Source organism: Stegodyphus dumicola, chromosome 4 (assembly GCF_044657685.1).
Source record: "Stegodyphus dumicola isolate Sdum_Otavi_A_Nest chromosome 4, ASM4465768v1".
Classification (NCBI taxonomy): domain Eukaryota; kingdom Metazoa; phylum Arthropoda; class Arachnida; order Araneae; family Eresidae; genus Stegodyphus; species Stegodyphus dumicola.
The window spans coordinates 12,696,393-12,709,735 of NC_140771.1; the positions used below are offsets into that span (position 1 = coordinate 12,696,393).

Consider the following 13,343-nt stretch of genomic DNA (forward strand, 5'->3'; position numbering starts at 1 on the left):
ACTTTTTCCATCAGACCCAATGTAGATGGCGTTACCCATACCTTCTTTAGGAGCGTGTGTTGGAATGCTAATCATTTGCATATTCCTTCATGTCAATTTGATACTTGTTTCCAATTTGATGCCACCTTCACATTTTAGCCATTTTAATGCCCAACAGTGTGCATAGAATGACCCTCAGCAATAAGCCATTCAAAATTTGCATCGTTTGCTATTACGCCACGTATGATCAATTATAATGCCAAAGGAGGGGGGAAATATTAGATGATGTTCCTTTCGACTTCGTTTTGAAATTTTAATCATTTTTACATAATCATTATATGTATTTATTCCTGTAATATCTTTATTATTTAATATAATTGTATTATTGTAATTTATGCACTTCTTAATATTGCAGTGTTTTTGAACAATAATGTATACTGTATAGAAAAGAAGAAACTGCTTGAAAGGGTTTTTGTATCAGTTCCAGGGATGTTCCTAGCGGGATGCAGCACGTAAAAGCACGTGGGCGGCGAAAATCAGAGCAGCCGGACTCTCGGGATAGGTCTAAATATTTTAAATTCATTGTAAGTACTTGTCATATGTACAAACTTTTTACACAATTCGTTATATTTAAATACTTAGTGAGTATGAAATAAAAATTAATCATTGATCATTTTTAAATTTGGGAAAAGTGCACGAGTTCTATATGTGCATTCTTCAAGAACAATCAAGCGTCAGGAAAGTTATTCTGCTTGAAAGCAAGTTTCATGAACTTTTGCATTATAAATCTGGAAGTTAACTCTGTTCTGAAAAGGATCAACTTGCTGAAAATAAAAAGTCAAATTTTAAACTAGAAAAATCCCTTATGGAACTGCAAGTTTGAAGGAAACGTGTGATTTACAATCATCATCTATCAATAAGAAGCATAACATCAAAAACTGTTACAACACTAAATAGGATATGCATCGAACCTGATTCCTAGATTTCAAGTGAGAGAAGAATTTTCTTAGCATTAATTTATTTTGGCTATGTAAGTTACGATTTTAAGTTGCTACTATGAAAATATGCATTTAAAATTTTAAGGAATATGAAATTGTGCAATCCACATATAACAAAAAAGAATCTTCATTATTACCAGTTTTTTCTTATAGAATGTTGTATACTGAAAGAGCAAATTTTCAGTGCTAAATAAGATTCTCAACTTTAGAATCAATAAAGAATAGTTTTTTAATAAAATTAAAACAGATTTACAATATTTTTATTTCTATAGGCTCATGTCTCCAAAACTCATACATGGAATAAACTTTTTAAAACTTTATGAACAGCGGCTTTTAAAATCACAGGAAATATAAAAAACATATAAAATAAAAGCATGCATTCCAAAATTCAACTCATACCTTTTTGCTAAAATGACATTTTCACGTAAACATCTTCACAATTACAAAAATCATGCATTTCTTAATGCCAAACATACACTGACTGCTATAAAAAATGTCAAATTGCAAAATTTCTCTTTAAACAGCTATGTTGAAAGCATATTTACAAAATTAACAAACATCTACCCTGGTACAAGGAATAAATTACTGCAAAATTTATTAATGAATATGTTTCAAATAACTTGATTTGAAATATTTGATATGTGATGGCTTTTATTTTTATCCATTTCTATAAATTTAAAAGAATGAAAGCAGTTATTTAGAATAATATTTAAGCAGTTATTTACAAATATACTGAGCACCCAATATACATTCCATTTAAAAAAATTTCTAGATTACATAAAGTTCACTTTAATTATATTTCTCAAATTTGCCTTCTTTCACATTAGACATCAGATAGATTTCTATCTTATGCATATCCTGCTTTATGCATCCTGTTTTATGTTTAGGAAAATTCTAATGTACATTGAAATAATCATGTTTAAACAAACCTAAAATAAATTCATAAACTTCCTAAAGAATGTTCATAACTCAAATGCATTGAGCTATTAAATTAAGTATGCCACCATCAGATCAAAAATTTAAATTAAGATATTTCTGAAAATAAGCAAATGTGAAATATAAAAAGCTTTACTTAAATTCAGAAGATGAACCTCTACTAACAAGGACAGAGTTAATGAACAGCAAAAATATCAATATCAAACTGAAAATTATTACCTTCCTGTAAACCAAACATAAAATATGTTCATAACATTTTCATGTAAATGGCACTGTCGTCAAATACTCTATTAATTACACAGATATGATACAAAAGGCATCCCAAACAGATAGAGAATGATTGAAATTAGCTTGAATTATTAAAGTAAAATGTCCTTTCTTATAATTAATGAAAATAACTGAAAGACCTATGCTGATATCTTTTGAAGGAGAGAAAAAATATATTTAAACATAAAATGAAACTTAACAGTGATCCAAACAAATTCTGAGGTTTATGTTTCAGTCTGGCTATCTTATAAATAAAATTAATTTCTTTCAGTCCCTTGTTTACTTGTATCAAAAAGCTTAGTTTTTTATTATAGTTTCAGTTGTAAAAACATACTTTTCCTATGCTAACAGGCTACAGTTACTGAACTATGCCTTCTTTATTCTTCATTATAACCTCGATTTCCAGCAAATCATTCCAGTGCAAGAAGGTGACAATTAGTTTTTAAGTTTCACCCAAATTTAATACAAATACCTCGTCCCAGAAACTGAGCAAAACAAAATAAATTACAAAATAATGTAATGCATGTTTGATCATTTTCAAAAATTTTTTATATTAAACAAAATCAAAACCACACTTTGATACAGAAAGCGAATACTTCATAGTTAACTATTACATTTATATGACAGAAATTTTAATTTTAAAGAATATCAAACATTTGCATGAGAAAACACAAACTTGTGATATGGAATAATGAAGTACTATGAACAGCAAAAATAAAGTATTTTTAATTATCATAAATTAATACAATGGGAAAATTTATGATTATTGAAAAGAAAAATTTTTTTTTCATTGCTAAATTACATAGTTCACAAATGAATTTCTATCTAAGGAGATAGTTACATCTGAAGTCTTTCTATAAACTCCCTTATAATTTATTATTTTTTACCCAAAAATTTATATATACAGTACAAAGTCCATAATCCAGACTCGTTGGGATTTCGGCGATTCCAGATTAGGGTTTTTTCCGGATTATAGAACATCACTTTAAATCTGGTAAGATGGCATGCAGATATTACGCAATTAAAAATATGATAATAATAATTTATGAAATAAAGAGCAATTATGATCTAAAGGGTATCAAAATTTACAAAAAAAAAAAAAAAAAAAAAAGCTATATATTTATTTGTTTACTTTATTAAACATTTCTTTCAATATAAGTTCTATGTTTAAGTTGCTAAATATAATATTCTATGTTTAAGTTGCTCTGTTTTTTGTGCTAATACTTTCTCTTTAATTCTATAAACAGACAATTTCTTGTTCAGTTACAAAGTTCCACCTATCGGAAGTGGTATTTTCTGGATACTATAGATTTCGCCATCCGTTAATTGATTAATGATTGGGGCATTGTCATCGCTGTAAAAAACTTCTGTTATTCATCTTCATTTATTACTGCTTCTCCACATTTCTTTACAAAATCCAATAACTGGAAAATTTCACCTTTGGTTTGCGATTTCCAAAAACCTTCAAATTCCCGGCTATCATCTTCATTATCCTCACCATGAAATATGGTAGATGGCGATAAATTATGCCAAGCATTTTTAACATATCTGTAGACACATCCTCCCAACGCGCATGTGTAAAGCATACAAAAAAGTTTGTGGCTTTGAGGTCTGGATTATAGATCATTCCAGATTACGGACTTTGTACTGTATATATAGACTTTTTAAATACTTAAAAATATTTAGATTAAATTCAAAGAGAGTATTTCAATTAAAAAAAAAAGTCTTTTTAAACCTAAGAAATTCCTAAAATTCTTAAGCTTAAAGATTTAACTTTTTTCTTACATTAATGTGTTTTAAAATCACTCCTTAAAGAAAAACTTCAAAATAAGTAGACAGTTAAAAACTATTCCTAGAAATAGAAAAGGGGGAAGATGAATTGTTTTACAAGGAGTATTACTATATTTCTTAACTGTTCATACTTTCAACATTCAGCACTCTAACATAGCCTGCACAAATCTTTACTTAACTAAAATATTCATTAAAAAAGAGTGATCAAAGTTAGGAGATTCAGATTTCTTAAAGTGAAAAAGAAATCATATTTTACAGTACAAATATTTCTTGAACAAAACAAGACAATGAAAAATAAATGCCATAAATGGATTTTAAAATGTTTAAAATGTTGTACACCACCATATAGCAAAATACTTTAACTAAAATTTCATTCTATGCAACAAAAAATAGCATATTCAGTTTAATATATATTTCATAAAAATATGGAATTATGTTTCTTATTACATGTATTAGTTGCAATACATGTAGTTTTTTTTTTTTTTTTTTTTTTTTTTTTTAAGAACTAGTGTGCATTGGAAATACAGTTTAAGTAAACAAACCATAAATAACATCTTAAAACACAAAAAATTTTAACTACTTTGAATACAAATAAGGGAAGTATGAAATAAATTTTAAATAAAAAGATTTTGGTTACTTAATAAAGTTATTTTAGTGGTTTACACTTCAGAAATTTTTACAAGTCTCTCTCAACAAGCCAGTGCTAAAGACCAAGGCTGATTTACTTGTGAAATTACTTGCGAACTGAACAAGGCTGAATTGCTCATGAACAAAATTAAGGAGAAGGTATTAAGAGGTTTGACATTACAAGTGGGAAAAACATTAGAGTTGAAAATATTGGTGGGAAAATGAAGTCTGTGGATCAAGAAATGATGTCATATTACTTATATTTGGAGAGTCTAAGGATTTATAGCAGCTATTTCATATCTTCAACAATGATAAGACTGAACTATTTTATCAACACAGCACTAAAAGCAGGCATTTAATGGGAGAACTGCATTGATGGTAAAATGTCTCCAAACCAAGTAATGCTGTGAACAAGTGCTAATATATCAGGTTCAGATAATAGGAAATTACTATTAATTGGAAAATTTAAAAAAACACTGAATTAATTTAGAAGTCAAACAACAAAAGTCAGTGTTATATTTTCAAATTTTCCTGTGAAAATTTGAAAATATAACGCTGATTTTTGTTGTTTGACTTCTAAAGATAAGCATCCTTTTTGTTATGTTCCATGTTCCAAAAAGTTTTACAGACAAATCATGATATTTTTTTTAAACTCAATTTTAAAATATGCCCTTAAGGGAATTATTTTTAAATATCTATTTATTTTAAAATAGCCCTTATTTTAAAATATGTCTACAGTACAAGAAAATCCAGCAAAATTTTTGCGAGATTAGAATATTTGGTTATAAATCACTAAAAGGAACAATTGTTCTGAATCTATTCGAATTTCCACCAAAACAAAAGAAAAAAAATGCATGTAAATAGGTTTATTGATCGAGTTTCAGAATAAATACCTAATTAAGAAATAAAAAATGAATGAAAAATGTATGTAATAAATACATAAAATTTTGCAATTAAAGTTATTAAAAATAATCCCAAATTATGTATATGTGGTTGTGTCAATACTTATGTACCATAATTATTTATAAATACCTAAACACGATAGGGAAATTAAACTTATTTACACCATAATTTATGTTTTTATTTGACTAATCTCTGCCATAACATTAACAAACGGAAAATAGTCAACAAAATTCCAGTTTAATCATAATTTCATAGATGTCATGAAATGGAGAACAATGTCATAGATAATCATAATTTTGAGCTAGAGTTTGAATTCGTGTTCTTGCTATAGGAATGATTTAATAACATGGAAATAATTATATTAAAATTGAAGTTTGGAGAAAAGGGACACTTCGGGACTAGATTCTTGGCTCAGTTAATTTTTGATAAAACATAAACATCCATTTTGAGAGAAAAAATTATTTCAATAATCTTTCAAGATTACTTAAAGTTTACAACAAACTTCACTGTATTATATTTCTAGGAAAGCTGACTGCGGTTCTGAATAGCCTAGGTTTGAATCGTAGAGAAGGCATAGAACATTGTCTGTCCCCTCGTAAGAAGTAACGCTGGACATCTATTAGGTGGCTCTAATAAAATGACCACCACTTCTGGCCTTAGTAGTGGCAAAAGCCAAAAAATTAACCAGTGGCCACCATTAACAAAAATACATATATTCCTAGTGTTTAGAATAAATTCGTCATTTGGAGATTAATTTGAAATTCTGTAATTCTAAAACAATAAAAACTGTTCACAATTTATTTTTATTCATTTCTTGGCAATAATTTAATGGAATAATATTAGAAAATTCTATTTTGAGGTAAAGTTTTGATCTTACAGTAAATAAGTCCCGGCTCTAGAATAATCCTTAATCCATTTTACAAGTTTAATACCCTATAACTATGGAATGAAAAATATCATTTATAATAATTTTTGTTATTGCTTTTCATTATTAAAACAATTAATCGCAAATTTTAATAAGCAAAATTTTTAACTTTTAGTTACTTTGATAACTGATGCTATATATTTTGTGAACATAAAATCGTGCCGGAAGACACTTACATAAAATTAGAATATATATATATTACTAGCACAATGACTGGAATCATTTGCATATTTACTTGAATAAAATCATACTACTTAGTTAAATACAAAATTAAATAATCCTTTCTTTTAAAAAACTATGCTTTTAATTTTTCAACTGCATACAAACCTTTTTCTAATACAGTATCATGAAAAAAAGATAAATTAAAATACAAAGATTCATTTACAATAAATAACAAACAAGATAAAATATTCAAAAGTAACAAACAGTCTAAAAAGAATATTTATATGGCAGATCTGAATAGTAAAATGCGACTTAGATATTACACTTGTTGATTATTTTCAACAACAATTTTAACAGGCAAAAGCTTTGTTCTGTGGTTCAAATATATTCGTAAAAATATAGTAGAAAACACTATGAATACTCCAAACACTCGACTTAAAGTCAGAGTATGATGATAAATTAAGCATGATAATAAAATAGCAAGAATTTGTCTTACAGTCATTATTATAACAAAAGCTACAGGTCCAAATTCCGATATTGTATAAAAAATAAAGAGCTGGCCTACAGCAGAACATATTGACAGCAATATACAATCCCATAAAAAGCTTGAAAATTTCAACAAAAATAAGAAAGATCTCACAAATCCGCCTTGTTGTAACAATGATATTGATGTAAAAATGCAAGAAAAAAAATTCACTCCACACATCATTTGCACAGACGTCATATGGTACTGCTTAAATAGAGCACTCTGCCAATTAGAAGTGAAACTATCACTAACAATATATGCAAGAAGAATAGCGACTCCAGATGCTGTAGTTGAAGAAGCAATATCATCTTGTTTTTTACCCGACAAGAGAAATATTGCAGTACCAATAGATATAGCAACTGCAGTGGCATATTCATGATATTTGTATGCTTTCTTTGATATAATTTTGCCCATAATCATCACAGGAATAATTTTTGATGCTTTAGCAAGAACTTGAGTTGGAAAGCTAACAAATTTAAGAGCCTCATATTGAAACCAACTACTCATAATATTTGAAAATGAACAATATGAATATTTATACAGTGGAGCTATGTGCTTTGGTTGATTTGATACAACAACATAAGTACCAGCAAAAATAAATGCAAGAACACGATTTACAAATACTAAAAACTGAGAGTCTGAAAATTTTTCAGTGTCACCATTTGAACTGTGATATTCTTGAGTCATTATCTTCTCTTGCAAAATTCCCCAGGTTAAGTACGATATCTGAAGTCCAGCAAAGCAAGACATAATAGTGACTGCTTTTTGAAATGTGGATCGTTTATACTTAACGTTAGTAGTATTTCCTGCTGCTTCATTCAGCCTTGTATCTTCTTGACCACGAACAAAAAGTTTCACATATTTCAAGAACCAATTATCTAAAAAATAAAATATAAGAAAAAGATATCCTTTACTAAATAAATCAAAAAAGCTGTAATGCAAAAATACTTGCTAGTACATACATTATTCATTTCACCAGGTTTTGTATGTCATATCTATACCTAAAAATATTTCTACATAAAATGAAAATATATGAAAATATTTCCTGTTCTGCCCCCTAAAAAAAACATGACAAAAAATAGAGATAGTACTTCATACTAAAGGAATTAATCCTTTAGTATGAAGTAATTCATACTAAAGGAATTAATGCAGAAAGCAGTACATGACTATTCAAATATTTGGTACTTAAAAATTAACTGACACAAAACATCCACTGATAATAACTTGTCAATAAAGTATCTACCCTGCTGATATAACCAGAATAAATCTGTCTTTAATTAACCATGGGCTCAATCTTGTTTTACTTACTTAAAATGCACCAAACTGTTAGTTTTTTAACTTACACACACAGTCTCCTTTCAGACATCTTAATTATGATTCTCTCAGATTTTAAAAATAATAAAATAAAAAATTCTGCTTTCCAAAGACAGTTTTTAAGGTATATAGCCAATAGGTCACAAATGTGATAATTCTCAAAGCAGTTAAATTATATATCACTTAAGAAATAATTTTAATGATTAAAAAGAAAATAAATAAACCATAGCAACAGCAGTAGAAAACTGGTTTCAAGGAAGTTAAATTAATGTATGACAGCTATATGATTTATTTCCATTTAGTGCAATAAGTAATGCAAGACAAATTTTCCCAAAATGTGACTACAGTTTACAAAATCTCAAAAATTATTACAAGTATCTTTGAAAGTATTTAATATTCAAATCAGCAAGTAAAGGCAGAGAAAAGGGTGTAACAAGAGGATGTATTACTGATAAAAAATTATTTACCACAAGAAACAAATTATCGAATTGTCATTAATGTTTTCAGTTGAAATATAAATAAATGTAAATATCAACTAAAACTTAAATGTTAAAGATTTTATATAATAATCCTGCTTTCTCATGAGTATAATTATCCTTCTGTATTTAGATAGGGTTATTATCAGAGAACAAACTATCCCCTATCACAATCAAAGAATATTAAATCGGTTGATCTTTACATTATGGTAACTTGGCGATTTTTTGGTGAAAATTTGGCGACAAACTCTCTTACAGCAACCCTCTATTTTTTTTTCCCCACCGCCATTTTGTCTTTATGAAGTAAAGACATGTTTCTTTTCTTTTTATCTACTGAACACTTCTTCCAACAATCTACTAGCCGAATTACACTTAGGCTAGAAATTTTATCTAACAAAACTGCTTAATCATGAAAAATATTCACTGCAAAATTGGGAAAAAGTGCACAATAGCAAACTCCTTGCACATTTTTCAAAATAACACATACACGTAAACCATGTACACGTCGACTTATTTTCACTGAAAAAAAACATCCCAGAATTGCACAAAAATGGCATTGCACACACTCTTCACTATATCCATGTACACCGCTTTTTTCTCATAAATTAAAAAAATTTCACGAAAATGCATGACAATTTTCTAAATCTTTAAACCCGGTAAAAAGAACATATATGAAATTACCTGATCGCGAAAAAGTATATACCCTTTCCAAATATGAACATTTCCACATATAAAATAAATAAAATATCCAAAAACTTTTACCTCTAAATCATCTATTATATTATAAACGTCACCAACGAATTCATACCGCAAACATTACAAATACTGAGTGTCAAATATTTAAATTATTTCCATGCACGTTTACTTCAACTTAAACGTATACCAAATTCCTACAAACATAAAATTCACAAAATAACTATCATTTAATTAAAATATAATTAAATTCAAAAACACTACTTAAAATATAAATGAGCACATACATTAAATTAATACATACATAAATACCCATTTCGAATTCACTTTAGTTACGGCCATGGAATCCAAAAATTCACGAACACTGTTTCACACAACACAGAATAAAGCCAAATACAAAATTTCCTGATTTCCCCCCTTTTCCGATTAAAGAACCGTAATTCGTCCATTAATATCACATGACATATCCCATGATCTCTCATTTCCCTCACACAAAATAATGCGTAATCTGAACTGAGTACTGCTCACATTATTACCAAAGTCCCAGGTAGTAACCTTTATTGCCTCCAAAATGTCACCAAACTACCAGTTACCATATTGTAAAGATCAACCATTAAATCTACTAAGAATATTTACTTCATTAATTCCTTGCATATAAAAAAAACTTTAAACACAAACTTCACAAGCACAATTAGACACCAATCACTTCAGTTATCACAATAGTAACACAGGGTCAGTGCTGGTCATTTTGCCATGTGATGCAATCATGCATTGGCTTCTAAATTCTTCTGCCCTGAAAATTCTAAAAATTTTGTTACCCTTAAATTCTGTCAACCAGAATATTGGCACTGCCTGCATCAATTCTGGAACTATCACTATCAACAATTATAACACACCTCCAACTCTCCTCCCTTAATCATAAATTACTTACCTACTGTTCATTTGAAAAGAAACAAACAAAAAATAACTAGCAACTGCCAGTTCAAACATAATTCGGCATTTTTATTTACTGTATTCTATTGGATAAACAGAACAAAAATTGATTCTCATTTTGATACCACAATTCATAACATATTCTGTTCACAATGCATTTTTTCAAGCCCATTGCCATATGTGTAATTTTATTCTCCCTTAAAAGACTATAACTATTTTCGGAAAATCAATTACTGAAATGTCTGTTCTTTCTCATATAACTTTTATATGTTTCACTGTAACATGTAGTGAAAAAAACAAAAGCATACATTATGACTGTTTTTTGAACTTATTCTTCCCTTAAATTGATGCAGATTTAGAAAAAGATGAACATCAATTTTAGATTTTAATTGATGCTAATTATTTTCTAAATTTGGATTATCAGAAACTGTTTAGTGAGCCTTGATTTGTCTTTTGACTGTAATTACTATTAATAACCACCAACTTATACAATTAAATTTAAACTACCACAAACTACCATGAATCTGTGTTTTAACTGAGTTTAAATGAATGAAAATGAAAGCGTATTTTTTAACATTATTCCTTACATCCTGACTAATGAGAAAAAAAAAATAATAATAATGACAGTAAGAACGTTAACCCATAACTTTTCAACTGTACATCTCCCCCCCTCCCAAAAAGAACAGCTTGCATTCAAATATGAAAAAAAAAAAAAAAAAAAAAATCAACATTCTCTACAAAACTGGTAACATTTCTCTCATTTTTTAACATATATGAAAATGAAATATCTCAGGTTTATAACAGATCTGTAAGCAGACACCATACTTGTGCATGTAAGTTAAAACGGCCACACAAATGACCTATGTTTAATGACAAATTGCCAATTAGTATAAGCTAATTTATATGCTTTAAAAGAACTGAGCTGGTATTTTTCAAAATATAATGTATGTACCATTCAAACAGTTACTCCACTGCCTATAAATGAACGGAAGGCTAAACTTCAAAGTGCTTAAATGATTGCCAAAATAAAAAATATAAAAACTAAAACCTATAGTCTGCTAGGCCAATTAGTTTTACCAAAGGTAATAAAATTCAACTCACTAGTATGCAGCACATAAAACACTAGATACACTTACTTATCATAAAAAGACTTTTTATGATTTACTTAAGGCATGTTTCTCTTCTGTCATTACACTTACTTAATATAGACACAGATTTAATTTTAAAAAACAAATGTGACTATTATAAAACACTTGGACTTTTATATTTTTCTAAATGTCATTTTTCAAAATCTTCAGACTTTCTAAACTTTATAAAGTCTTTAAACAGAAGTAAGTTTTAAAGAGATATTAATTTTTGATTTTCAAAATTAATAATGTCTTATCCCTACACAAATCTGATTCCTGTCAAAAATCATTTCAGCAGAGCTTTTTATCATGAATAAAAAATTTTGCTTTTGATAACTTCTGAAAATGACCAGCATTTCCAAGTGCATAATAATATTGAATATCATTAACAATAATGCTTTCCAAGGACCTCTCATCTCCATAGAACAAATTGACTTGAAATCATGCTTATATATATTATATATTAAGTTTCATCATACTTGAACATGAAATCTAATACATGGGTTGTTTACTTTACTGCACCAAATACTTTATACTTAGGATGAAATAATAAGTGCAAGCAGCTTTTAAAGATAAACAAAATCTCACCAGGAGCATCAAGAAACTTTGCATGTTTTGAATACTGTACTAAAAGAGCACCAGGAATAGCAACAGTTGCATATCCAAGTAAATTTAGGCACAGTCTGAAAACCCATGATTCCATCCATTCCACAGACATGATTTTCGAATTTCTGAAAGCAAAAGAGGAAAAATTACTTTAATACTTTAAACGGTTTAAAATATAGAGATCTGAAAAATTTAGAGAAAAAAAAAAAATATTTCTTAACTTATGCTTTAAAATTTCCTTATCAAAATATAATTTCGAAATGCAATCAATCGCATATAAATATAGTACATAACAGTCATATACTATTAAAAAAAAGTTCCAAAACACAAAACAGCATTAAATACACACACACACATAAGTCATATCAAACATGTATTCGACTATATATGTATTGCTGCAGGGAATTAAAAAAAAAATTGACCCATACTTATACGATTAGAAATTCATCAAAGAAATAAATATGTAGATTCACTTTTAGTAGATGTCAGGGTCTTACACAGAATAATTAACATTAGTAGCATTTCTAATACATGCTTCATAGGAAATTTTCAAACATTTGACTCATGCATGAAATATCAATTTTTTTAAACGAATAACTATGTTAATAATATATCTGTGGGATTCTTTCCCTTACCAAAAGATAAACGATCCTTGGACAACATTGGCATGCAGACATTTATTAGCACCTTTCACACCGGTCATCTCTTAACATGTCTCGGAAGTAATGTTTATAGCAATCAGCAGTTTGTCGACTGACAGCTTCGTTCCCTGCCATTGATCGCATTTGTGACCTACCTACTTGCCACAGATGGCGCTAGCATCCCGCATAAGAATAGTAGGGTCATATATGCGAAAATAAATGCTCTAAAATGAATGTAAAAGAATTTGCTGTTACAAACTTTTATCTACAGGGTTACACATAGCGTTATTCACTACTTCTTTCATCAACTAACAATTTATTAAGCATTTATTTGTAAATACTTATAATATATCAAGATTAGGCAACTAAGGAATCATTTGAGAAGCCTGCCCAATACAGTAACAAAGTATAAAATACCGAGACATCGCTCCTATAAGTA

At 28.4% G+C, this 13,343-nt stretch overlaps 1 protein-coding gene across 1 annotated transcript; it reads right to left on the reverse strand.

The window, feature by feature from the left end:
- Window positions 1–1,188: 1,188 nt before the first annotated feature.
- sll (adenosine 3'-phospho 5'-phosphosulfate transporter 1) lies at window positions 1,189–13,054 on the reverse strand. The gene is made up of 3 exons (XM_035352241.2): window positions 12,899–13,054; window positions 12,246–12,388; window positions 1,189–7,992 (listed from the first exon to the last, which is right to left on the reverse strand). Exons 2-3 carry the CDS (start codon window positions 12,373–12,375, stop codon window positions 6,908–6,910), a joined length of 1,215 nt encoding a protein of 404 aa, XP_035208132.1. The 5' UTR covers window positions 12,376–12,388; window positions 12,899–13,054; the 3' UTR covers window positions 1,189–6,907.
- Window positions 13,055–13,343: the final 289 nt, after the last annotated feature.